Below are 27,500 nucleotides of genomic sequence, written 5' to 3'. Positions count from 1 at the left end.
CTCAGAATCCCCACATTCAAAATACTTGGCCCCATCTACCACTCATACTGCCTCCAAACCTCTTGATGAGAGCTTGAAGAACTTTTACTGGGTTACTGCTATCCTCGACAGATAAACCAAGTGTGTTATTACTTGGGTTTACTAACCTCTTCATCCCTTTTGAAACCAACCGCAGGAGACTGGACATGCACAAATCCACAGAGCCTTTCCGTCTTTGCTGTCAATGTCATATTGGCAGAGCCAGCTTTAGGAACAAACCATCCCATCAAATACAATGAACAATGTAATCCAGAATGAAGTAGCGTAGCAACTCTCGGTGATCTACGCCTTCCAGAATCTGTACTACTGGCAAAGCAGACCAGCTTACACGCCATTATAACACCAAACATCAGTAAATTTGTGATAACCAACTTGACAACAAAATGAGGAATAAGGCGAATGAACCACCAGCACAGTTCGAAGTCATGTAATTAAAACAGGACAACTAAAACTCACTGTAAACTGCAGGTGATTGTTCGCTAACCTCTGACACCATGTTGACCAATGGTACCTTAGACAGAACAGGACCAAAAGTTGCCCTTTAACAACACAACCATCTCTATGATGAAGGTTGAGGTATATAAAAGCCACATATTTGAACTGTAGAAGGAATTAAGTTGATTGTCAAGTACCGGTAGTAATCAAGGTTCGAATCCCGTTCAAGCCTGAATTTTTTAGGCTTTCCTTTCGTTACTACTCAAGTAATGTTTATAACTGGGATGATCTGCACCTTAACTTGATTTTTTCCGCAATTCAAATATATATCAGGATTCATCATATCTACATCCTCCACAGGCTCAATACGAACTCATATAGTGATCAGCTCCCAGATGCCTTGATGGCTCAACTGATACAGCACTGCACCGGTATCGCAAAGGCCAGGGTTCAAATTCTGTTCAGGCTTTCCCTTTGTTACTTCTCAAGTAACGTTTATAACTGTGATGATCTGCATCTTGACAACAATCTCTATTCTAAAACGTTTGCAACTTCTTCATACAACTCACATACAATAACGCTGAGCCCTGGGATACAGCGGTCCCACTAACAGGTGCATGACGTACCTCAAGGATCATGCCCTAGCACTGTTTACACCAATATATTGCTCTGTACGGTTTGAAATCATATTCTCAAGAAGCACTGATGTGCAGATGACAATCAGTTCTACAAATTATTCAGTTCTGATTCTGCAACAAATGCAACAGACGCCGTACAGGCTATGACAATCTTTTTAGGTGACATTATAAGCTGAAGCTGAATGACGAAAAAACTAGGTACTAGACAGTAACTAGTAAAAATGAATATTGGAAGTATTACAGATGGATCTGCTGATATCGCTGTTGTGTGAACTATACAAAATTTGGGTGCATGGTTTGATTCTAAATTAACCATGTCAATGCATATTAGCAAATTTATGGTTCTGCCTTCTATCATCTGCATGCTATTAAGAGAATACACAAGTATCTATTTCTGATGCGATGAAGTAGCTGACCAAAGCAAAAGTTACCAGTTGTGTTGTTTGTTGCAACAGTCTGCAGGTCTACCTGATTATCCACTGAATAAGTTACAACATGTTCTGAATGCCGTAGCCGGGCTTATCTACATGTATGTTGCTCCTAGGTATTGCCACATTACAGCAATGCTACGAGGACTCTAGTGGCTTCCTATAGGTTAATGCATTCAATTCAAGATTCTGATGATAAAATTTACAGCAATCCTGATACTGACCACACACACAAGCAAGTCCACATCTACGCTTGGGGATCAACCGTTTGCAATGGCTGCACCAAAGCCCTGGAATGCTGTACCAACTGACATTCGTGAAAAATAAACTCTTGAATCATTTGAACAGACTCTCAAGACACATTTTTTTAAAGTCAGCTTATATATGGTCTGTCTTATGTTTATATACTATTATTTAGTAAATAAACCCCTTCAGGTGGATGTACAATGTCCATGACTGATAGATTGTCCGAGAAATGAATATTTGGCCGAAAAGTGAAGCTTGGCTGAGGGCAAAACGTGAAACTTTCAGGACAATCTCTCAGCCATGCATATTATTGGCCGACATAACAGCGAGCCAGAAAGGAGGTTTATAATTTTTTAGAACCGTCCCATTAATTTTCATAGTGAAAATTGCTAGTTCAATGCTATTCTTGATGTGACAGCGAATGCGTCCAATTGATGTAAGCAAAACAGGTTAGTACATTTGATTGGTTTAATTAACTTTATTTCTACTAAGGAACTTAGTGATCCTTGCACTTAACTGGACAGTTTAAGCAACTGTCACCCTTTTGCAGATGCCTAAAAGTTCATGCGGCCTCAACAGGATTTGAACCACTGACCTCTGCCATGCCGGTGCAATGCTCTACCGACTCAGCTATTAAAGCCACACATGTGGGAGCAGGTAAATTTGTTGGGCTCATGTCTTTCCATGAAGGGATTGTTGAATGAAAGAAATTTATATTTGAAGTGCGGGTTTTAGACAAAAGAACTGAGTGGTCCTCGCACTAAACTGGACAACTTAAGAAATTGTCACTTTGTTTTAGACATCTGAAAAATTCTGAAAGCTGCAACAGGACTAAAACCCATGACAATAGCCTGCTTACAGGCGGTACATGTCCAGACGCCATATTGAAAGGGCATGAGATATGTCTGGGCCAGGTGACAAAACGGCAGGGTTGGGGTGGGAAAGAGAGGGCGCAAAAAACTGCCTGCCTGAAAACCAGACTTTTCTCAGTAGCTGCCCAGTTTCTGTTTAGCCTCCAGTTACAAGTCACACCACACTAATTGACCAATAAAGTAAGAAACCATAATTAAGCTATCAATCACTTAGGCATGTCGTTGTAAACAAACTTGCTCTGGAGCGTCTACTTGCACCTCAAAAAGCGGTAAAAAATGTAGGCAAACCGGAAGAAACTGCATCAAACGATAAGTGTAGGTTTTGCCCATTCTGATTTCTTGTTTGAGGCCATCTTCTGACAGCGAGAAAACAGTGTTCAAGCAACCGTGGAGAAGCTGTCAGTGTATGTTGGATCAACTGGCTTGATCAGATCGACAATCAATTACTACCGATAATATTTTCCAACTCAATCCTTAAGGCCAAGGAAGCTTTTTCTTTAATTTCAAAAGGCAGGACAATTGATCATAATGGTCTATCTGCGAAGAAACATATTACATCTAATTTTAAGTCTGTTCCATCATTTTCTGTTACTATTTTAGTATTTGAATTCAAATTAGTTGTAACTTCCATATTTGATAACATTTTTTCCAGGATTCTGTCGACATCCATTTATTACATGTATATATATACATTTACATAGAATCAATTCAATGTAAACTCTCATAGTACCTGGAGAAGGCTGGTTTGGCCACCCGAAATATATATATGTTATTCACCAGCCGGGAGGTCCGTATTGGGAAATACTGTGCCCGAGGTCTCGAGACCGCAAGCCGAGGGCCCTACTCGATACAGAGGGCACAGTTTTTCCCAATACGGACTGACCAAGGCCGGTTAATAACATTTTTATTTATTTCTAAATTCTATTTTTAGAAGGTACATCACTCATGGTGAAGATTGGTTGAGTTTCCTCAGCGTTGTTCTCTTTATTCTCTTCGTTTTGAGTAATAAAATTCGCTTTCACTGTGGTAGCTTTCGTCAGAATTTATGAGAAAGTTGAACAATAACACTGCTCTATTGCAAAAAACAATTAAGACAAATTGAAACTTTGCTCTTTTAATTCCCAACTTCACTCTGCACTTAGCGTAGTTGGTTACCATGACCGTGGTCCACACATGTCCAATATACATGAACTGAGTCGGGTCGTCAATTGCTGTTGACGGCCCGACTCACCGGATGTTGGGTCGTGAAGTTTAACAAGGAAGTAAGATTTACTGCCGGAAGTCGAACTGCCTGAGGCAGCTTCAAATATCTCGACGCATCGTGACGATCCGATCAGGTTGTGACGACCCGACTTTTGGAAGTGTCAGGTGGTGAGCAAAAGAAAAACTTCGATGAACAAAGGAGGCTGTGCTGCTCAAAAATGTTGTATGCTTCGTTCTCAAAGAGTAGCGACTAAAATAATTATCGATATACGCATAGAAAATTATAAACATCGACCACAACAGCAATCACAAATGTTGCGAATGTGTCCTTAATACCCTGACAACATGCTGTTCAGAAACAGAAATAATGACTGACTGTAATAGCGCTCTGAAATGTTGAATGCCTCGTTCTTAAAGCGTAGCTATGGAAGCATCAGGTGGTGAGAGAACGAAAAACTTCGATGAACAAAGGAGGCTCTGCTGCTCAAAAATGTTGTATGCTTCGTTCTCAAAGAGTAGCGACTAAAATATGGATATACGCATAGAAAACTATAAAAATCGACCAGAATAGCATTCACAAATGTTGCGATTGTGTCCTAATATCCTTATACCATGTTGTTTAGAAACAGCAATACTGATTGACTGTAATAGCGCTCCGAAATGTTGAATGCTTCATTTTTAAAGCGTCGCGAAATCGCCGGACACTTCCTCAAAACATATAGTGACTAAAATATCGATATACGCCTAGAAAATTATAAACATCATCCACAACAGCAATCACAAATGTTGCGAATGTGTCCTTAATAACCTGACAACATGCTGTTCAGAAACAGAAATAATGACTGACTGTAATAGCGCTCGGAAATGTTGAATGCCTCGTTCTTAAAGCGAAGCCATGGAAGTGTCAGGTGGTGAGAGGACGAAAAACTTCGATGAACAAAGGAGGCTGTGGTGCCCAAAAATGTCGTATGCTTCGTTCTCAAAGAGCAGCGACTAAAATGTGGTATAGGCATAGAAAACTATAAAAATCGACCACAATAGCATTCACAAATGTTGCGAGTGTGTCCTTAATATCCTTATACCATGTTGTTCAGAAATAATGACTGACTGTAATAGCGCTCCGAAATGTTGAATGCTTCGTTCTTAAAGCGTCGCGAAATATTGCCGTACACTTCCTCCAAACATCCAAGCGTAGCAAAAATCGCAGCAAGCTTCCTAAAAGCATCAAAAAATGGTGAATGGTTTGTTCGTTCGTAGCGAAATTAATACCCAGACAACATGCTGTTCAGAAACAGGGATAATGATCGTTCATAAATGCGAGGATCATAGCTTAACTTGAAAACAGTTACTGTTTATTAAAGAACGACAACTCCTATGATACTGCAACGAGAAAGTGGCTGCTAACACGGAAACAAAAATGCTGGGCAAATTCTTTCCCAACAACTCCATCCTTAATTCACACAGAAGCAATGATATTTGCAAAATCATTACTTCCTATCTGAGAACAAAGTGACAATTATAGCAGCATTTTTACTTGCTTTCAGCTTAACAAAAACACCAGCACCAACACGGTATCCTAATGACTTGCGGTTCTATCTTTAATTTGGAAAGTCAGACTTAAAATTCTACTACCTTACTCTATCATGTACGAATTCTAAGAGTTACGTTGAAAAAATCCCTTCCACACCAGCACTCATTAAAACACATACGCCCAAAAAATGTACAAACAATGGCCCGCATTTTCCACCCCACGTCCGGCGTCAAGAAATTATGCATTCACTTTGCAGAAAATCCACAAATAAACCATAAACCAGCACTATTGCTAGAAAACAGACTGAACAGACAAAAGCAAATAAAGAACCTCAAAACTATTGCCCAGTATTAATCACCTAAACTCGTCGAAGTCGTTAGCAGATTTAATCTCTTCATGAAAAACGGAATGCTGATCTGTTGGAAGAACGCAGCATAACAATTCATCTCATGAGTTTTACGTCCTTTAAATCAGTATACCCCAAACGGCAACCTTGCGTTGTCGCTGCATGCTTCACTTTCAGACGTTTCATAAAAACCCCCAACAAAGTATACATTTTCTGGAAGCTTAGGAATTGTAGATTCCGATTATTAGTTGATTTAAGGCAAGAAATAAAAACCTTTCCTAAAATAGCCCTCACTTTTCAAAAGTATATAATTTCACAAGTTGAGTTCGTTTCCGGTCAGAATTTAACCGGAAACTACGTTTTCTTCACACCTTGATCTAAGAAACCATACTCATTACTTTCGAAGGAGGCGATAAATAAAAACTGCCCGACACGAGTTTTTTGCCACATTATCGGGCAACATTCTTGCCAAATTTCAGTGAAAAAGGATGAAAACTCGCTGTAAACGTGCGCCTCATTCGATGTGATTTGCATTTGAGTGTTGAGAAATGGTCATTTGTGGACAGCTTCTAATTAGAGAATTTATTGATAGAGTCGTTTTTCCTTTCTAACTTTGTTTACAAGAAACCTTTTTTCGCAAACTTTTGGTTATTAAAAAAACTCTATGAGGTGTACCTGGAAATATCAAAAACTAAAATGGCAAAATTATCAATTTTGGGGTATACCTATACCTTACAACATCACTCTCACGGGACCAAACACAATAACAAACCTACAACACAGTTTTGCCAAATTAATTTCCCTGCCACAATTGTAAGCTCACAGCCGCCGTACTTTTTACTATCCTTTGTCTTTAAAATGTTTAATTTGTGTTTCACCTCAGAGGCTAGCGCTTCAATATTACGCGACGATCGCAAAGGAGTAACAAATATTAATAACGAAACAACTGTCCCCCGGTGGATTGACATCACCACCTCAAATGACTTCTCGTCGCGAAGTAGACGGGTCGTCACGACCCGTCAACATTTTCAGCCGGCCTCAAAGCCTCCGGTATCTTCACAAATACACGATTTTTTGTAAGTCTCTCACCACCTGACATTTCCAACAGTCGGGTCGACTTTTTCAAATGACGGCCCGTCACGAACTAGACGGGTCGTCACGACCCGTCAACGTTTTCAACCGGCCTCACCGCCTCCAGTATCTTCACAAATACACGATTTTTTTCTAAGTCTCTCACCACCTGACATTTCCAAAAGTCGGGTCGACTTTTTCAAATGACGGGTCGTCACCAACTAGACGGGTCGTCACAACCCGGCAACATTTTGAGCCGGCCTCACCGCCTCCAGTATCTTCACAAATACATGTTTTTTTCTAAGTCTCTCACCACCTGACATTTCCAAAAGTCGGGTCGACTTTTCACATGACGGGTCGTCACCAACTAGACGGGTCGTCACGACCCGTCAACATTTTCAGCCGGCCTCACCGCCTCCAGTGTCTTCACAAATACACGGTTTTTTCTAAGTCCCTCACCACCTGACATTTCCAAAAGTCGGGTCAACTTTTCATATGACGGCTCGTCATGGACTAGACGGGTCGTCACGAACCGTCACCATTTTCAGAAAGTTCCTCGCACCTTCTTTCAAATAGCAACTTCCTGTTACTTTACTTCCGTAAACACCACGACCCGACTTCCGCTTGACGGGTCGTCTTCACCAAAAAGTCGACCCGACTCAGTTCGTGTGTATTGGACAACCCTCCCGTGGTCAGGTGATAGGAAAATACTGCCCGCTCCCGGAACCAATCAGATTGCAGGATTCTCAGGATACCGCCCGCTCACAATCAAAGGAATAAATAAAGTACATTACAGTGTATCAGCTCTTGCTCAAAATATTTAGCGAGAAAACGTCCCTCCAACACTTGTTCCACAGAAAAAAAATTTAGGAAGTAGTGTCCTCAATGATCTTTGGTAAACTTTCAGGGGAAAATTCGGCTGCCGAGCTGGACTCAACGAAGCTCTACAATTTGGTGCAACATAATGCTCTCGAGTGGGCAAATGACCAAAACAGATTTAACCGTGCAAACACGGTGAAAAGCATACTTTTTCCAAAGTCTGTAGCAAAAAGTGCTGGAACATCTTCTCTCATTAGCAGAGTTGTCCCAGTAGTTTCCTGTCCTGGCTTCCTCTCGAATTTAGAAAAGACAACAATGTACTTATCGCTAGCTTCACAACCCCATGATTTTCTGTGGTAATATCTCTTGCGTGACCAGCTCTGATCAAAGAATACCTCGTTCTTCTTTTGAAACCTACTTGACCAATTAGAAACCCTGCCCGCTGGTGGAGTGATTTGACTTCATGGGTTTTCGGGCAGGCAGCTTTTTCCCCCTTCTCCCAGATCTTCCAACTTCCACCCGTCCAACATGGCGACCGAATACAAAAATTACCGCCTGCAAGCAGGCTACCATGGCAATTGCTTTAATTTTCCAGTTAAGTGCGAGGATCACTCAGTCTCACGGAAAAAAAATTAATGTGATTGCGAGGGGTAAAAAAGAAATTTAAACAGTATGACTCAGAATGTGCAAAGTCTGGAGTACCTGAAGGATTCACGTCAGAGGTGGACTGTTACTCAAGTTGGATGAGAACAGCACCTGGTAAACACAGTGTACTGATTCTCTATTTTATAAAAACACTCAGTTTGCATAGGACTAAATCTGAAAGTCTACTCGTAACGTTCTTCACCTTCAAAGATGTTGACATCACATCTTGTTGAATATTTGTACTATTTTGGAACAGGATTTGCGACCAGATTTTCAATGTCAGTATCACTTGACTCGACAAAACGAGTTTGCTTTTCTTCCATGTAAAATAATAAAGATCAAAAGTTGAAAATCTTGTGCTGTCTTTTTACCGCTGGCTTAAATTGTTACTTTTCAATGGAAATTATCACAGGAGAAATATAAGCGCAGACGGGGGTTATTGCGTGATAACTGTGTGATCTTACACCATGTGACATAAAGTAGCCAATAAAATCACGCGAAAGCTAATGAGTGGGTTAAAATTACAAAAACTTCATACTTTTGCCAACCAGTGTTTAAATTCGATTGCTGATTTAAACGGTGTTAAATCACAATTTTGCTAGTACAGTGTATGTGACACGGAAGCAATACAGTCCCAAGAGTAAATAACTTGTATTGTTTTTTATGAAAATACCCTCCCCCCCCCCCCCCCTCCAAAAAAAAAAGAAAAAAAAACGCATTGCTTTACGGGATGGTGACAATAGTCACTTCACCGAAAAAAAGAATCATTCACACTGACCTCACTGGGGTACGATTTCCCAACACTTTATGATTCAGAGAAAGAATCTGGTCAGGATCAGGTGCCTTATCCAACTGCCTTTGTATTTCAGTTTTTAAATCACCAATCCTGGCACTTGGGGCGAAATTCACGATCAGTGGCTGAGATGAATCAGGAATAATCACTGGGATGCCCACAAAAGCTTCTGGTGTAAACACGCACTTTACCAAGCCGTTTTTCTCCCGATCTGGCACAATGCCTGCTTTCTTAGGTGCTCCTTTTACGCGGTAGAAGGTTAATTTCTTGGCCTCATAAGCAGACCTCTCAATTGTTATTTCCTGCCCGCCATCCACAACCCAACCTCCAACGTCATAGCCGTCAATAGAAATATCCAAATTACAACCTTTAAATGTCAAAAGAAATGTAAAAGGTTGATTAACCAGATTTTCACACACTTGAATTGTCTTTTAAATGTTGTGGAAGTCTTTATCAACCACTGCAATGCAACATGACTCCGATCCATTGTGACGTTCTTTTTGAACTTGAATTGTCGATAAAACATCCAAAAAGCTCCCTTCAAAAGACAATGAAAGACTTTTGACAACTTTGACTATCCTTATCATAGTAATTCAACCAAAGTCCTGTAAGATGCATTGAGTTGCTAAAATAACTTTAAAAGGGGCACTGTCACGCTAAATTTTCTGTTTTTGGTCAGAACTGGGTAAAAATCTAAATTAGTACTTAGGCTCACATACACAAAGTTCCCGGCTGACAACCCACTGAGAAGAGCCGAAATATATTTATGGCACAAAGAGCTACTCGTATTTAATTTTTGGCAATTTTCTGACTACAATGTCTCTCCAATAAAAATTAAAAAGTCGCTATTTTTTAAAGTTTCAATCCATTTTCATCATATCCATCTAGGACTGCAAACAACAAAGAACACCTTCAGTGCATGTCAATGGCTATTGGCAACAAAACAGCATTATTTTTTGGTCTTCATTGATGCAAAGATGCCTTTTAGTGTTTTCAAGTTTGAGTACAATAGCGTGACACTACCCCTTTAAACAGGTCCTTAAGGATATTCTGAGGACCTTGTAGGAATGGAAATATGCATAAGGTTCTCTCCTTGTTGTGTGTAGAATCCTAAAATATAAAGGAAGTTTTTTATAGCTTTTAATTGCAAAAAAGTTTGGGATGGGTAAGAATTTTTAGCTTTCTCAAAACATCTTACACCAAGAGAAAAGATAGTCGATGATGATAACCACGCAGCTCAGTATCAGTGCTGGCCTGGCGTATTTCAACGTTTTCAATGAGCATGGCCGTCAACACCTTAACAAGTTACAAACTCTCATCACGACTCAAACACATGAGGCTTTGTTGATGACAAAGAATTGACAGACTGCATGGGCTGCAGCATGAATTTTCTTTCATTTAACAACACAAAAATCACTTTTTTCCAGTTACTGTATTTTTGAAATACAATTATCCTGCTATTATGCTGTAAGGGTCCTTACCATAAGGATGTGAATTTTTTACATGTATTTCATACTGAGTGCCGCTCTTTATTTCCACAAACTCGCCATCTGGTGTCTTGAAATGTTTGCCACCAAGGATTTCCACTGAGTAGCCACCATAAGCCAGAAAGTTGACATATCTTACAGGCGCTGGTCCTTCAGATGCAATCCGTTGAAGCCTTGCCGAGGACTGTGAAACTTGGGCAGGGGCAGGCCCTCCTGTAAAAGAGGTACCTTTAGTTAGTAATACAGAGAAAGGTGTTAAGTAGATAGAGAGGATTACTAGTTAATTGGACAGTTCGGTAACTCCCAGAATTATCTCTATAGTCAGTGTGACCATTTCTTTCTTAATGCTGGTAAGGAAACTATATAACAATCAAAACTTGCTAAGTGTATTTCACTTCTCAACACCTCTAAAAATTTCCAACTGAAGGAGCTATTTGCCAAATTCAACAATTGTGCTTCTTTTAACAAGTTTTCTAGATAAAACCGAGAGGCTGAAACAATTACAGCAAATTGAGACACAAAATACTAATAAAAATAATAATAATAATAATAATAAGTATAATAAGGACATCGATAAGAGTGATGATTAAATCATAATGATGGGGAACAAGAACACCAATAGGTTAACTTACCTTCCCGGCTCACATTTTAATATTAATTAAATTATTATGTTATCATTTCATTAAAAATCAAACTTTGAAGTAACATATATATCTACTTTTATAATGCGCTAAATAAATACTTTGATTGACTTGATTGATTTTTGATGGCGTTACTGTTGCAAGGTTTCACAGCTGCTAATTGCATCATTTTCTACCTTGAATGTAGGGTCTCTCTTTATGACTTGGCTTATATGAATAGTATGACTTACTGTATATTAATCGCTTTCATCATATCTATATCCTCTACAGGTTCAATATGGACCCACATAATGACAGCTGGATAGCTCAACTGGTAGAGCACTGCACCGGTATCGCAGAGGTCAGGGTTCAAATCCCATTGAAGCCTGAATTTGTCAGGATTCCTTTTTGTTACTGCTTAAGCAACGTTAATTGATAACTGCTATGATAAGCATCTTAAGGTTACCGTATTCCTTCAGATCGGCAATTTTCCTCAAATTTGGATGTTGATCAAAATGGACCATCTAATGTAAAAAAGAAATTATTCAAAGAGATTAAATATTGGCAGAGAAATGGCGGTTTTACATTTTCGACGGAAGTAAAAATTACCCGTTTGATTGACAGTCTTAACGCCTTTTTCTCAAATCAATTTTTTAACTTGAAGGGGACACTTTAAAGACCTAAAACTCAAATGGAATTTGTCCGATTGCCCCAAAATTTTGACACTGGCTAGATTAATAATTATATTAAACCACAAAAGCGTTTCTGTGGTTTTTGATTTTAAAATATTTTTCTCTGAGACTGATTTTTGTACGAACACTTAACATTTTTTTAATACTATTTAGAAAACGTTCGGTAAATTTTCCCTGCAACTGAGTATGGCAAAACGAGACACGTTTTTTTACCACTTTGGGTCGGGAAATGGAAAAACAAAATAGAATAGCGAAAAGCTTTGACTTGTGGCTTTGAAAAGATGATTCAGACGCTCACAGTTAGAGAACGTGAAAATTTCGAGAATTCATTTAATTTCAAAATTCTTGACATTGTTTGATAGCCAGCTCTATAAGCTTTAATTTGATATAGAGATTTAGGTATCTGCAGTTTGAACCGCATGCGCTACATCGCTTGGACGCGAGACACCCCTGAAGGTATACGGTAACCTTAACTTGATAGTCAGTATTCCCATTTTTTACAATGTACAGCTTTAATTTGATATAGAGATTTAGGTATCTGCAGTTTAAACCCGATGCGCTACATCGCTCGGACGTGAGACACCCCTGAAGGTATACGGTATACAGATTGCTGTCTCCTATCAGCTTGGATTTTTAACCACCATTAACCATTGGTATGTAAGAGGGAGTCAAATGAAACTACAAGGCTACCAGTGATATCCTTTATACTAACCTGGTTAAATATTCAGTATTGCTATACAGTATCAATATTATTGAAGCATCACAGCATAAACGTAATACTGGCAGTGGTCAAACGTTAATGCTGTTGTACAGTAGCTTTTCCTCAGGGTGTTGTGCACAATCACAGAGTTCAAACACCTGTCGAAGAAGCCTTGCAGTTGCCACCAACACAGTTTCTGGTAGCAAAACGTACGATAACTGAATGTCTATCCTCACCAGTTCCTTCTCCCGATCCTTTGGGATTGTCCCCAGAGCCCCAGAAACCACCATGATTACCAACATCTTCACCCACACAAGTTCTAAATATCTCTTCAAGATCTTGATATTCCTCAATCTCTTTCCTTCCCTTGCCTTTTAGTTTGCTATCTCCAGGGATGGCTATGGCAATTAACAGGCACTCCTGGAAAGATGTTCCTTTACTCGAGTTTCTAATAACCGAGAAGTTTCGCCCCTTTGTCATTGCTCGCAATGGATGAGATAGACTGTTCCACACTTTTTAAGGTTTCCTGTTTTATCCTTAAAGTGCCCCTGACCCCAAAATATTTTTTTCACAAAATGAATCTTTGCACCTGTTTGAAACGCATTGCGGCCTTTTTATAGGCTTCAAAACTTTAGAAAAACCAAGCATCTTCTGTTCACGACCGAGTCAGAAGGGGAGTGGGTCTATTCCTGATTTGACGTCACAATCTACTTTGCAAGCATGTTTACAAAGAGTTAATGCAATGTAAATCAGTTTGTGACATCAAATCAGGAATAGACCCACTCCCCTTCTGACTCAGTCGTGAACAAGAGATGCTTGGTTTTTTGCAAGTTTTGAAGCCTATAAATAGGCAGCAATGTGTTTCGAACAGTTTCAAACAATTTAAAATTCATTGTGGGGTTGGGGGCACTTTAACATTTACATGTTGTGATCTTAAGGAATTGAAAGGTTTGTGGACAAGTGTGACCTGGTGTCATTTCAATGCTCTTTGGAGGCGTTCCAAAGTGCCCTTGATGTATGGCACTGAAGCATTATATTCTCCTCTCGTGAACAGACTCTTCGCAATCTCTCGAAACAGATCCAGTGTTTGGTATTGTTAGCATCCAATCAAGATAGTTGTTGGCTTTCAAGAATTGCTTAACTTGTTGAATTTCCTTTACTTTGTCAACTTCTTCATACACCAAGGTCTGAGCTCGAAGTAGCAGAGTGTTTAACTACAGCTTTTGTGGGGAGGCATTGGTGTGGCTGTGGGGAGTGGGTGGCACTGGTGTGGCAGTGGGGAGGCACTGGTGTGGGAGGGGAGGCAGTGTGGCCCAGTGGTTAGGGCGCTTGCCTTGAGATCCGGAGATCCCGGGTTCAAGACCCGCTCTGACCACTCTTTGAATTTGTTCCTGGTAGTCCCTGGTTCAACTTCCCAGCTGCACTTGTAAATAGCCAACTGGTTTGCCTCCGGCCAGTTGGGATTCTTAAAAGTTGTTGTTGTTCTGTTCTGTCGTTGCGTTGTGTTTCATTGGCCCTGAAAAGCCTCTATGGGGAGCAGTCAATTAAGTATGTATTGTATTGTATTGTATTCTTTTTTATGTTGTAGGTGGTGGTTAGAATGGAAATTCAGATATTAATCAACTGGTATGAGTGGGTTTCCGGTATACGATGACCTTCGTTGAGCCATCCTCGTTCACGTGAAGGCAGGGCTCAAGAAATGGAATTCTGCGTTCTTTTCTTCCTCCGAAGTGAACTGGATGTGTGGAATTGAGATGATCGGAAAATGAGCTCACTGCATGCACATTCATGAATTTTGGTCATCATGTCATCAACATATCGATACCACATAGCTGGCAGGGTAAGTGCAGTATCCAATGCTCTGTTCTCAAAGTGTTTTATATAAAGATTTGCGACCATGGGTGTAATTGGGGAACCCATTGCGGTCCCTTGTTTTTGCTTACCGAATGCATTCTGGAATGTGAAGTAGGTACTTGAAAGGCACATTTCAAGTAGGGTGGATAATTGTGGTACATCCAGAAAATATTTATCTGGTAAAATTGGGTCTCCTTCCAGTTTCGATCTGACAATTGGCATAGCTTGGTTGATCGTGATACTTGTAAACACCGAGTTTCTGTCCCAGGGGTACTTCAAGATCTGCGATTTTGTTGATGAAATCCTCACTATTGATGATGGTGATCGTTGAGACCTACAAGAGGTCTTACTATCTTGGCAAGGAACTTGGCAGTATTATACACCACACTGCTAATGCTTGAGACTATTGGTCGTAGCGGAGAATCTTTCTTATGGATTTTGGGAAGACCGTAGAATTTAGGTCTGGAATATTCTCTAATGTGGGGAACAGTCGGCTGTATAGGGGGTCAGAAATCCTGCCCTCTCTTCACCAATCCCTACAAATTTGAATGAGCTATCAATTCCTTTAGATGATAACTAGTTCGTGTTAAGGATAAAATAGCAAACCTTAAAAAGTGTGGAAGAGTCTATCACATCCACTGCGAACAATGTGACAAAGATTATGTGGGCGAAACTTCTCGGTTATTGAAAACTCGAGGAAAGGAACATCTTTCTAGGAATTCCTCAGCTGATCATGAACATTGCCAGCTCACAGGTCATTCAGTGGATTCCAGCAAAGCAAAAGTTCTTGCCACGGAGAATAACACATTCAAACGCCACATAAGGGAGAAAATTGAGATAAGATTACGCAAGCCGTCTTTGAACAGAGACAAAGGCTTCAAATTAGACAGCATCTATGACACCATACAAGTTAGCTCCCTCGAGACCATATATAACACTTCTTAACATTCAAATTTGCATTGTGGCTGACAAAGTTCCGTGGATCCAAACGAAACATCCCACTTTTAAGTTTTTAATTGCGCTCTGAGTCCTGAACTTTTTATATTTTTTATATTTTGAAATCATTCCACTGAGCAGGAAAACAATATTTTTGGTTCAATCTATGGTTGGTTCCCTCATGCAACAAATGGAATGACAGCAGCAGGTGCAAGAACAAAACATTCAAGCAATGCTCGCTCATCAAAGTAATCTGCTGATGCATGGCTATGCTGCAAAATAGCAACAACAATTCCAAGAAAGCCTTGACTTCCTAACATTGTACATTAAGGGTGCGTTCGATTGACCCTATTCCGGAATAAGAATATGTGGAGTGATGATTAAAACGGTATGTTTGGCGCGTTTCAAAGCAGCAAGGATAATAAAAATATGTTTAAAATAGCATTTTAGTAGATGTTTGACAATTTAAATGTAAATCTCCATAAAAAAGAAGGATTTTAAACTTATATTCCATGTATTCCTATTCCAGAATATGGTCAATCGAACGCACCCTAACATTCAATTGCTACAGTGTAGAGCTCTACGCCAACAGTCATGGGGGTTGAAAAAGCCACCTTTACCCCTCTAGTTTTCCCCACCATAGGGGGTGGCGGAAGAGAGTGTCATAGAGACCACAGCATACTCAAAGACCTACTTCCAAACTAGAAAGGGAAAGAGTATCCTATCACTATTATCATGGAGCAGGACAAAGGTTTCCCGTGAATTATAATTGAGATCAGTGCTTCTGTGACTTGGGGGATCACAGATTTTGAAGTAGAACTCACAGACATTAAGTGTTTCCTTATTTTTATTGTATCTTGACATTATTATCAGCTTTTTTTTTTATTCTAGCCCTGTAGAATCTTAATTGATTACACTCGACCTTACTGAGTTGGGTATTTGGGGAAGAACATGGAGGGGTACATTTCAGTTCCTCAGGAGCAGCCTTTACAAATGAGGTTCTCTCAGGTTCTGTTCATATTCTTGCATTGGTTCAGAGAGAGAGAGAGAGAGAGAGAGAGAGAGAGAGAGAGAATGAAGTGAAGTTAATGATCATAATGTTAGTCAACCTTTAGTTACTGAAAAACTAAGTAAGCAGGAAATTAAGTGCAACATGCACGGCACATCAGTATTGAGGGGTTTGTCAAGTGCTGGTACATTTTTGTACTTTTGAACTTACCAGTATATTTGCTTCCTTGTGATCTTTTTGCTGTACTTGGTGTACTTTTCCTTCCCTGTGCTCCAGATGTAGCACTGAAAGTTGAGACACTAGGCGATGAACTCAGCAACCTAGCGCTAACAGCGCTAACACAAGAGGTCCCAACTATTTCTGCTTCCTGATTTTCTGTCAGAAAATAAGAAACTCTGTAAACTTATTTTTACACTTGCTGCCAGTGTAATCACCCCAGACCAACGGGACAGGTGCCAGACGAGTGTTCTCAATCAAAAGGCACATGTAGTTCTAATTTCTCTTAATGTTTTGGGGGCAGTCTTATTGATTAATGTTTCAATTAAATCTCTCTAGAAGCTGGTAAAATCTTTGAACGTTCCACATTCAAACAGTTTCAAAAACAAGAGGTTTAACAATTATGCTCTTCCTTGTGATGGTTCTTAAAAAAAATTCTGTGTATACAGATATCATGCCCCCCTATACCCAGATAAACCAGAATCAGCAAGTTCTTCGCTTAGTTTCCTCCCCTTAAATGCTCACAAAGATAAGGTCAAAACACCCTGCAGTGGCAGGATGACAACAAGGAGCAAAGATGCAGAGTGGCGATGTACATGTAGTACATTGTAAGTGTTGCAGATTCGATATTCTGCAGTGCAGAACATTGAGTTCGAGGTTGTTGTAAAATTTTCAATTTATCATCTAACCTGGTTGGTCCGTTACTATTTTCATTTTATTATTAAGTTACCAAATGTGTGATTCCTAGCATCATGAAAGGGAAGAGTCTTTTCTGGTTCATCACCTACGCCATCATACTCCACATCACCTGCTTTAAGAAAGACCCATTGTAAAAATCAACATTATTGCGGCAGATTCTCTTCTGTAGGTGGTTGTTCTTGATAAGAAGTCATGTATTTTTATCATTATCAGTAAAAACTCAATAAGTGATCAATACACTATCTCGTCGTGACACTCGCCTTACAAAGGGCAAGAGAATTCTGAATAACAAAACCTGGGGGTTACCCAAGAAAAGCAGGTGTGGTGTAGTCATAAGTCAAGAGACGCACACTCTTTCATTGCTTTTCATGTAATGTCCTTTATTCACTGAACGATTATCTTATATTGTAACACAAAGATTATTCTACTTCTACATGGTAACAGTACTTTCACATCATGGAATAGCATGCAGTAGTTTCACATAAGGTGATCATGATCATGTCCTTGTTGCAGTAGTATTACTAAGTAATCAATACACTACATCCTTCCCGGGCGATGTTCAAGGAACGGTTAAAGAATACAATCAGAGAATCATGCACACTATAAAATCAGAGCAATAGTCGGAATCAATAATATACAAAATTATCGTAGTCTTTTGTTGACTTGACTACTCGTCCTGACCTAGTGGTGACGACCTCTTCGTTCTGAGTGGCTTGCTCGACAAGATGACCCGAAGGTTGAGTGTTTTCACAAGCATCAGAAACTGTCGCACCGGGCTCACTGGAGTCATTGGATTCAATTGTTTCAGTACCAAAGTCCTCAGTATGATCAGTAACAGACTCACTAGGCGCATGCCTTAAGTATTTCGCATTGCGAACTAGAGTGGTACCTGTATTGACGTTGACCAGACTGAACGTGTCTCGCGCTTTGGTCTCAATGATCACGTGCTTTGCTGAGGAGAACTTCGAGTCTAATTTGTTTTGCTTCATGTTAGCACAATGCACAATATCACCAACTCTGAAATTATGCGGAGTTGCATTTTGCTTGACATCGTGATATTCTTTTAAACGCGCTTGATACAAGTTGCATCTTGACCGATGGACGCGATCGAGCGCCGACGCTGCTGTATTTGAGGTAGACTCGATGTGCGGCACTTTAGTACGAATTTCGTGATTGAACAATAGCATAGTTGGCGATTTCCCGCTGACTGGATGTGGACTTGCTCTGTAGAGCATGAGAATTTTAGGTAACTCCTCTTGCCAGGATTTACCTTCAGAGATCACCGCTCGGAAATTTTTCTTAAGATATCGGTGAAATCTTTCTAACTTCCCGTTGCTTCGTGCATAATATGGTGACACACGAATGTGCTTTATTCCACGCGACTTAAGGAAAGCTTCGAACTCTTCGCTTACAAATTGCTTACCGTTGTCAGAAACAATTTCTTCGGGAAACCCGAATCTGGCGAATATGTCAGTTAATGCTTTAATGACTTCGCGTGAAGTGATTTCTTTCAAAACACATGCTTCCGGATAAGAAGAATAGTAATCGATGTAGGTCAATATGCATTTGCCATCGATTGGACCAACGAGATCCACTGCACCTTTTACCCAAGGGCCTCGAGGTAAAGGTGTTGGCTGAAGCGGCGTGTACTTATTCAACGGCTGATTCAGCACGCATGCTTGACAATTTCTTATCATTGTTTCGGCTGCTTCGTCCATCCCGGGCCAGAAAAAGCGTGTTCTGAGAAATTGCTTTGTTTTAACGATCCCTTGATGCGTTTCGTGCGCTAATTTTAGAATTTGCTTTTGCAGCGATTGTGGAACAACAATTCGGTTTCCTCTAAGAATTACTCCATCAAAAACAGATAATTCCTCTTTGACCCTATCGTATGGTTTCAGATCATGCGACCATTTTCCGCTTTGAATTTGAACAAGTAATTTGGACAGCGTGACGTCTCTGCTGGTTTCGGTTCGCATGTCTGAAAGGGTCACGGCCTGAAGGTCTGACATGTTTGATGTGGAAACGAATCGCACATAATTTTCGCAAACAAAACCAGTGTCCGAGAGGTCGTCTTGCCTGGATGGCAATCGTGACAACGAATCTGCGGTATTTGCATTTCCTGCGATATGCTGAATACAGAAGGTATACTGATGTAATCTCCAAGCTAAACGCTGAATGCGCGGAGGTAAAACTTTGCTTGAATGTGGGTCAAACATCTTAGAAAGAGGCTTGTTGTCGGTTAATAAAGTGAATTTTATACCAAATAAGTAATTGTGTAAACGTTCGACTGCCCAAACACAACCTAGCGCTTCGCGCTCAATTTGTGAATACCTCCTTTCCGTCATTGTTAGTGATCGACTGATATATGCAATAGGTTTACATTCACCGGTACCTTGATCTTGGAGTAAAATGGCGCCGAGACCAACTGGACTGGCGTCAGTAACCACGTAGGTTTGAGCATCAACGCGAAAACAAGCCAAGACCGGTGCGCCTGATAGCGCTTCTTTCAAGGCTTTGAATGCCTTTGCTTGGTCATTTCCCCATGACCATTTCTGCTCTTTCCGAGTGAGCTTTCGTAGCGGTTCGACAATGTTAGCATAATTTGGAACAAATTTCGCAACATAGCCACACATTCCGAGAAACGATCGAAGGTCAGACACATTTTCCGGCGGTGGCGTAGCTTTGATGGCTTCCGTTTTCGCTGGGTCGGGTTCGATGCCTTTTTCAGACACAACATGGCCTAGAATTGAAATTTGTTTAACTCCGAATTCACATTTGCTTCGATTGAGCTTGAGGTTGTACTCACGACAGCGATTGAAAACTTTGCGGACGCGGTTGACAAGTTCTGCCATGGTTTCAGCATAAATGATAACGTCATCTACCGAAATGCGGACACCTTCAATGCCAAACAAGATCTTTTCCATCATTCTTTGGAAAGCTTCGCTCGCATCACTGAGACCGAAGGGAGTTCGCTTAAACCGATAACAACCACGAGGTGTAATAAATGTGGTAACGTAACGCGACTCTTCAGCTAACGTGAGCTGGAAGAATCCACTCTTAGCATCGATCTTTGCGAAATACTTAGAGCCATGCATTGCATGCAAGGTATCCTCAACCTTAGGTAAAACGTAACGCTCTCTTATAACAGCCTTATTTACCTCTCTAAGATCACAACATACTCTTAGATCGCCCGATTTCTTGGGAACAATTACTAAATTTGAAACCCAAGGACTAGCTTCAGTGACCTCTTCAATGATATCTTGTTCTAACATCCTGTCAAGTTCATTATTTACTGCCTCAATTTGACTTACAGGAATGCGTCTTAAGTGCTGACTGACAGGTTTGACCTCTGGATCAATCTTAATTTTATGCTCAAAATCAGTGACCTTTCCTAAACCTTGGAAAACATCATCGTACTCCTTGAGTAAAGGACCCAGCTCGTTTTGATCGCTGGTCTGACCGACTGAATTTACTTGGGTAAGTATCGCTAGCTTGAAACTAGAGTCTCGTCCCAGTAATGACTCCGCGTTACCCTCTATTACGTAAACCTTGGTATTGATAGTCTTATCGCTGGCTTTGATGGTGGCATTAAAATAACCATTACAATTTAGCGGTTCTTTCTGTCCATACGCAGTGAAGCGTCTTTGAGTTTGATTCAGTTCACAATGCCTAAATTGTGATTTATACAACTGTGAGGATATTATGTTGTACTTACAACCAGTGTCGACTATCATTCTGGTCCTTTGTCCATTAATCTGTACCGTAATGGAACTGTCAACATTGTTCAAAGAGAGTACTGGTTCGCTCTCGTCACTTGAGCTGTCTTCAAGCCAATTAGCAGGTTTGGATCTCAAGCTGCGGACCTTCATGTTTGGAGTTTTCTTTTCTTTCTTTGCAGGCCTCTTTTTGTGCCGGTTTGCTGGATGTGTAGTCTTAGGCTTTGAGCGACAAACCTTTTGCAAGTGTCCAACTTTTTTGCAGATATTGCACGTGGACTTGATTGCACCGCATTCGTCAGGAGTGTGTCCGTCGGTTCCACCACATCTATAACAGCTGAACGGTTTCGCTGGAAATCCGCGGGAAGCGTGCACGTGGACGATATGGATCGGGTTTTCTTTGGTGCCTTGTGACAGCAATCGCGCTTCTTGTACGGCCGTTTCTGCACTTCGCGCGATTTTGATCGTCTTTGCGAGATCCAGATCGTCGTGTTGAAGTAGTTTCTGCTTTAAGGTACGTGAGGAACATTTCTCGACAATTTGGTCCCGGATCATCTCCTCCTCTAGAGTGCCAAAGTCACATGATTTTGCCAGCTCTCTGAGGCTTGTCAGGTACGTGTCTATTGACTCGTCTGCCTTTTGCGCTCGCGACCTGAACTTGTAGCGCTCTGCCACAACGTTCCGTTTTGGTGCAAAGTATCCACTGAGGGCAGTTTTCACCTCTTCGAGGGACTTGTGTTCTCCAGGGAGCGTATTGAAGATGCGTTGTACTGCGGGGCCAAGGCAGTGCAGCATCGTAGCTCTCTGAATCGCATCTTCCTTCTTTCTTAGATCGGAGGCAATGGCATAAATTTCGAACGCGCTCACCCAGTGTTTCCATTCACAGTACAGATCTGCTGCATCGATGTTGAATGCGGTGGGTGCGGGCAACGACCGTTCCATTACTCGTGGAATTTCTGCCGGTTCTGGCTGTATTAGATGTTCTGCCGGGTCTGGCTGTTGTGGATTTTCTGCCGGTTCTGGCTGGTCTGGATTTTCTGCCGGGTTTGGCGGATCTGCAGCTAGTACGAGTTCATCCTCGTCGCCAATGTGTGGTGTAGTCATAAGTCAAGAGACGCACACTCTTTCATTGCTTTTCATGTAATGTCCTTTATTCACTGAACGATTATCTTATATTGTAACACAAAGATTATTCTACTTCTACATGGTAACAGTACTTTCACATCATGGAATAGCATGCAGTAGTTTCACATAAGGTGATCATGATCATGTCCTTGTTGCAGTAGTATTACTAAGTAATCAATACACTACAGCAGGAGATGTTCAACTTTCAATTTGACCATTAAGGATGGTGCCTACTATTGTTACTGTGCATACATGTACGTTCTGCGCATCTTCAGATACTCGGATTTCCTTTCGGTGATGCTTACTAATGCAGGAATATTTTTGCACGGCTTAAATCTAAGCAGAGAAAGTACATGTAGATCTTAATAAGTACTCTTGGTATCCAAAAAGAAAATTGGGGGTAACCATGCATTCTTTGGGGATAATTGAGCTTCAATTTAAGAAAGAATGCCATAAATTGCTTTGCATTTTAGAGCTTTATACAAATATTGTTCCGGAATTATTTTTGAAAAATGCGTGGTTACCCCCAATTTTCTTATTGGATTTCAATAACACCTAATACCTTTCCTGCATAATCATAAATCGGGGCAAAAATATCTTTGAATTAGTAGGCACCGTCCTTAAAAGAGTTTTCCAGCCAGTGAAATCTGGCTCAAATCTTTTAAAATAAGTCTTGTTATCTGCCTATATACATGAAGGTTCGTATGGCCTCATTTCCAGATTCACAAATACAAGCCAATTATTGGACGTTCTCATCTTTTGCATGTTTTTTGGCTGTTCTTGGTTTTCCTGTCTTATCCAGTTTCCTTGACCTTGTTCACATTAAATTTATGAAAGCTGAAGCTTTGCTTTGTTGTCTTGTCATTAATGAAGTGTCCCTGTGATCAAAAAATTAATTATTTTTCTTTGGATTTTAACTAAACACTTAGCAACCTGTATATTTTAACTGAAATTTTCCTATTTAATGGTCTGCTATTACTACATTGTACATTTGTAACTTTAAGTTCTTGAGAGAGATGGATCGAGGAGAAAATTATGTCAAAGGCTCACTAGTTTTAAAAGAATGTACGCCACTGAATTAACATGCAGCACGGAAGTTTTGGGCTTTCAGACTGTTAAACTCGCATTTTGCGTATATATCAATAAGCTGCATTCACACGCAAAAATTTTTTTGATGTCACTTTTCTCTGGATCCAACTCTCCGAGGACCAATCGGTCAGTTTTGAACGTGAGTAATGACACACCGTGAAATCCAAAACTTACAAAATGTACAATCAAAGTAAATGGCCTGTGGATAAAAATCAATGCTCAAAATTTTGCCAGTCAGGTGTTAAGCCAGTCAGGTGCTAAGCTGGCAATCCCAGTCGGAAAATGGGTAGATTTCTCCATCTTGTTTTTTTAATTTTCCGCGTCAGTAAAAGTCTTGCCTTTCTCTCCCCTGGTAAGTGGTGTCTTTGTGCATAGAGCCTTCTGCACATGTTTTCTTAGGATCGAGAGGGTAGCGGAAATGCCTAGATTTCTCTGGTGGACACAGTAGAATCATTAACTTAACCTGCAATGGCGTCGAAAGTCATGTAACTCGAATGGCGTTTTAGTGGATCCTTAAACAAAATATACCCTTATGGAGCTTAATAATGGAAAGTCAGTTGGATAAACTAGGCAGGCGGTGAAATACAAACACCTGGAATCTTAAAAGCGACCAGTAATGAACTTCGACAACATTCTATCGCCCGTCGACCCGAAATCAAAGTGTGCTGTTATGTAGAACACTGAAACCAAATGGAAAATTCTGTGGTAACTGATTGAACACCTTAAGTGGATCTGTGATCAACTCTGCACAGTCTTCAGTCAAAAAATAATTGGAAATGTGACAGCCCAGAATTATTTCAAAGAAAGCTTGTCGTCTATTTTGTGCTTCATTATTCAAGGAAAAGGTTCTTCATGGAAATGGTTTCATCCTGAAATTTTGTTTGTTGTAATATTGTGAACATTTGACACGATTGAGTTTTTTCTCTTCACGCACGTCATGAAATAGGAAGGGGTTTTTTCCTCTAATAGCAAATATGTTGTTTGTTTCAAAAAATTGTTCGCTGATCTGAAAAAGGTCGCCTTCATGAATTCATCATGTTTTATAATATGCGACCTTAACTGGATAGTTTTTATGGCAATAGTAAAGCATTTTCAAAATGAGGTTAGCGTCTTTCTATTGCTAACTTCATTAAATATAAATATACATTCTGCCTCGTGAGTTTGTTATCCTCGTTAACCAGCAGTGGCGTCAACAATGCTTAATGGCGTTTTAGTCAACAAAATATGATCTCATGGAGCTCAAGAAGGAAACGTCAATTGGATGAACAAGACAGGCGATGATGATCTGAAATCTTAAAAGCGACGAGTAATGGACAATATTTTATCACAAGTGTAGTGTTAACCAAATGGAAAATTATCTGGTAACTTATGGGTTCAACAAAGTCAAGTAAAAAAAAACAATTGGAAATGTGACGGTCAAGAATTATTTGAAACAAAGCTTGTCGACTATTTTGAGCATCATTATTCAAGGAGAAGGTTCTTCAGGAAAGGGTTTGAATTGTTGCGTACATGGTAATTTGACACGATTGAGTGCATGCAATGAAATAGGAAGAGGGTTTTGCCTCAAAGAGCAAGTATGTTGTTTGTTTCAATAAATGTTTTGCTGGAAAAGGATTCTGTGATATTTTCTGCCTTTGTGAATTATAATATCATGTTGTGTATTGAATTTTCGAGCTTAAGGTTGAAATGTGATACGGCAGATATTTTTAGTATTGCTCTGTAAGCAGGAAGGGTTCACAAAAATAAAGAGGTCTGTTGGAAGCGTGCTTGAGTTTCAACAAAATGAGCCCAAAAATCAGCAAAAAATTGTGACGCTGATGAATAATAAAGTAGCTGCTATTTCCAAAATGATCAAATTACCTGGTGATAAATAACCTCGTCTTGGAGAGTAAATTTTTGACTTTGCAGAAACAATGGTCAACCTCAAGAGTTGGGCAATTGTGATCCTATGCTTTGGATTCGCTCATTTATTGTCAAACTTTATAACACTTGACAGAAAAAGAAACTTACGAAAACCCGGTATCTTGCCATCATTTGACACAGATGCTGCACTGTTTGGCGAGTAAACATGCCACGGTAACATCACAGCAACGCTGTATTCCATCGATGTCACTTTCGATTCAAGCTAAGAAAATCTGTACCTTGCTGAGTTCGCATTTGTTAGCGTTAATAGTATTTTCGGTCCAATGCTTCTGTTTTACGAAGGGGTATATGTTTTAGGTCACCCATCCAGATACTAACCCCGACGTAAACTTCAGTAAACTTTAGTATTACAAAGCTGTCAGATGCTCAGAGGGCACACTTAAACTTGTGGTTAAAAGAAGTTGTGAGGGAACCTGAAAATGATCAACATGTCAGCCCAGAAGCCATTGTTTCTCACTTCCCTTTTATTTTCTTCAATCTTTCTGGGTTCAGTACTTTGCTAGTAACCAACTGTCTTCTCAGGCTATTTACTGTACCTAAGACTTCTACCATGGCACTACAATGATAGACAATACCAAACAATATTGTGCACTGTTAGAGCTACATCTTATGCAAGGACAAGTTGAATCTCCTGGAAGACAACACACAGCTCAGTTGACATTATCGAATAAATCGCTGTGTTACTTCGCTACCACATGTAAGCAATGTGTGTCTATTTTTTTTCTAAAGAGGACAGGAATTTTTTCTTTCTGACAAATGATTAAGTAATAGGCCGGTAGCCAGGTTTTTAACCTCAGAAGAGGATCTGTTTTGTCGTACAAACGTGTGCGGACCTGTGAGCCAAAGGGCCTTTGCTGGTATGACTTCTGGGTGACCCCTTAAATGGTCGTAATGACCCCAACTTGAAAAAATTGCCTGGAATGCTGCACGTACCACAGGCAACCCAGTGTACCCTCAAGGAGGGTCTAGTTCTGTTAAAGGAAAAGCAACCCTTCTCCAAAGCACCGTCAACATCTACATCAAGATTTCTGGCATCTTCCGACATGTTGTTTTCACCTGATGCACATTCATCACAAATTCCTCATGTTTGTGAAAGTGTAACATTCCCTGTTATTGGTGGAAATGAGACAATCTGTATGACGTTGGGAACAAGCTTTCATATGAAGTAAATCAGACAAGGAAGGGAGCAGAGTGCCTAAGACGAGCGACCTGGACTGTCTGAGAATCAGGCTACATATGACCAGACATTCCAGTCAACTTGATAGCTGTGAGTCATTTTTTATATAATGTTTTTAACGTCGACAAAAAGCCCACTGATCAATCAAATGTTTAACTTACCATCTACTGTAACCTGGTCCAATACTATTGTCATTAATTTTTTTTATGATTATTTACCAAATGTGTCATTCCTAGCATCATGAAAGGGAAGAGTCTTCTCTGGTTCATCACCTATGCCATCATGCTCCATATCATCTGCTGAAGGAAGAGCCATGATTGTAAAAATCAACATTAATTATTGGTCATTGTTGTTGGTAACACATATTTTATCATTATCAGTAAAAACTCAATAAGTGATACACTATCTAGTCAAGACACTCACCTTGCTAAGGACTGGAGGATTCTGAATAACAAAAACTAAACCTGGGCATTACCCAGGAAAGGGAGAAGATGTTCAATCTTCCATTTGACCATTAAAAGAGTTTTCCATCTACAGTGATGCCCGGCTTTAACTTTTTCAAAGAAATCTTGTTATCTGCCTGTATAGTTTTGCATGGCTGTATTTCCAGATTCACAAATACATGTACAAAGTAATAATAATTATTGCTTCCCATATTTTTCCCTTTCTTTGGCTGTTCTCATCACAATTCCTCACCACCTAAATGTTGCGTTGTCATTTCATGTTTTGGTCAACAAGCGGAGTATCTTGCAAACCCATAATGATTACCCCAGTAGTACAGAGTCCAAAATTGTATGGGAGCTCTTAAAGTAATCTTCACTTCAACAGCATTCTGTGGGTCAGTGCCTTAATGAGTGATGGAACCACCTTTTTTTTATGTTTGCATTTTTTAGTAAGTATAAGTTTCAAGTAGCCTAAAAACAAAGAGATTAAATCACAGCTGACATCATTACATCCATTAATATTATGAGACCCAGGTAAGAGTAATCTTTCTGACAAAATAAAACCACTGCCAGTGTTTCTCCTGCAGAGCTCTCCAGTTGATATGTTTCCAAAGAGTGCCCAGAGATTAATGATGGCATAGCAGGCTGTTGTGATGCCGAAGGTATGCTCGCCCAGAAAATTTTGAACATTTGAAGTAGCAAAGATGCGTTTTCCTTTAATCTGAACGGAAATGTGACCCTTCAAAAG

General features: G+C 40.1%; 1 protein-coding gene across 2 annotated transcripts in view; it reads right to left on the bottom strand.

Annotated features, from left to right (window-relative positions):
* The window catches only part of LOC137997581 (uncharacterized), a 191,188-nt gene that overhangs the window by 145,252 nt on the left and 18,436 nt on the right, over positions 1-27,500 (bottom strand). The window contains exons 6-10 of one of the 2 annotated variants that reach the window (XM_068843661.1): positions 26,528-26,608; positions 17,311-17,391; positions 16,575-16,739; positions 10,548-10,766; positions 9,052-9,433 (exon numbers count right to left, since the gene is read on the bottom strand). The exons of the other annotated variant lie outside the window; for it this stretch is intronic. Of the exons in view, the coding sequence (XP_068699762.1) occupies positions 9,052-9,433; positions 10,548-10,766; positions 16,575-16,739; positions 17,311-17,391; positions 26,528-26,608 (928 nt within the window). The remainder of the gene's footprint in view (positions 1-9,051; positions 9,434-10,547; positions 10,767-16,574; positions 16,740-17,310; positions 17,392-26,527; positions 26,609-27,500) is intronic. 2 annotated transcript variants of the gene reach the window in all.

Source organism: Montipora foliosa, chromosome 1 (genome assembly GCF_036669935.1).
Source record: "Montipora foliosa isolate CH-2021 chromosome 1, ASM3666993v2, whole genome shotgun sequence".
Lineage (NCBI taxonomy): Eukaryota > Metazoa > Cnidaria > Anthozoa > Scleractinia > Acroporidae > Montipora > Montipora foliosa.
This window is presented reverse-complemented; position numbering and strand designations above follow the sequence as displayed.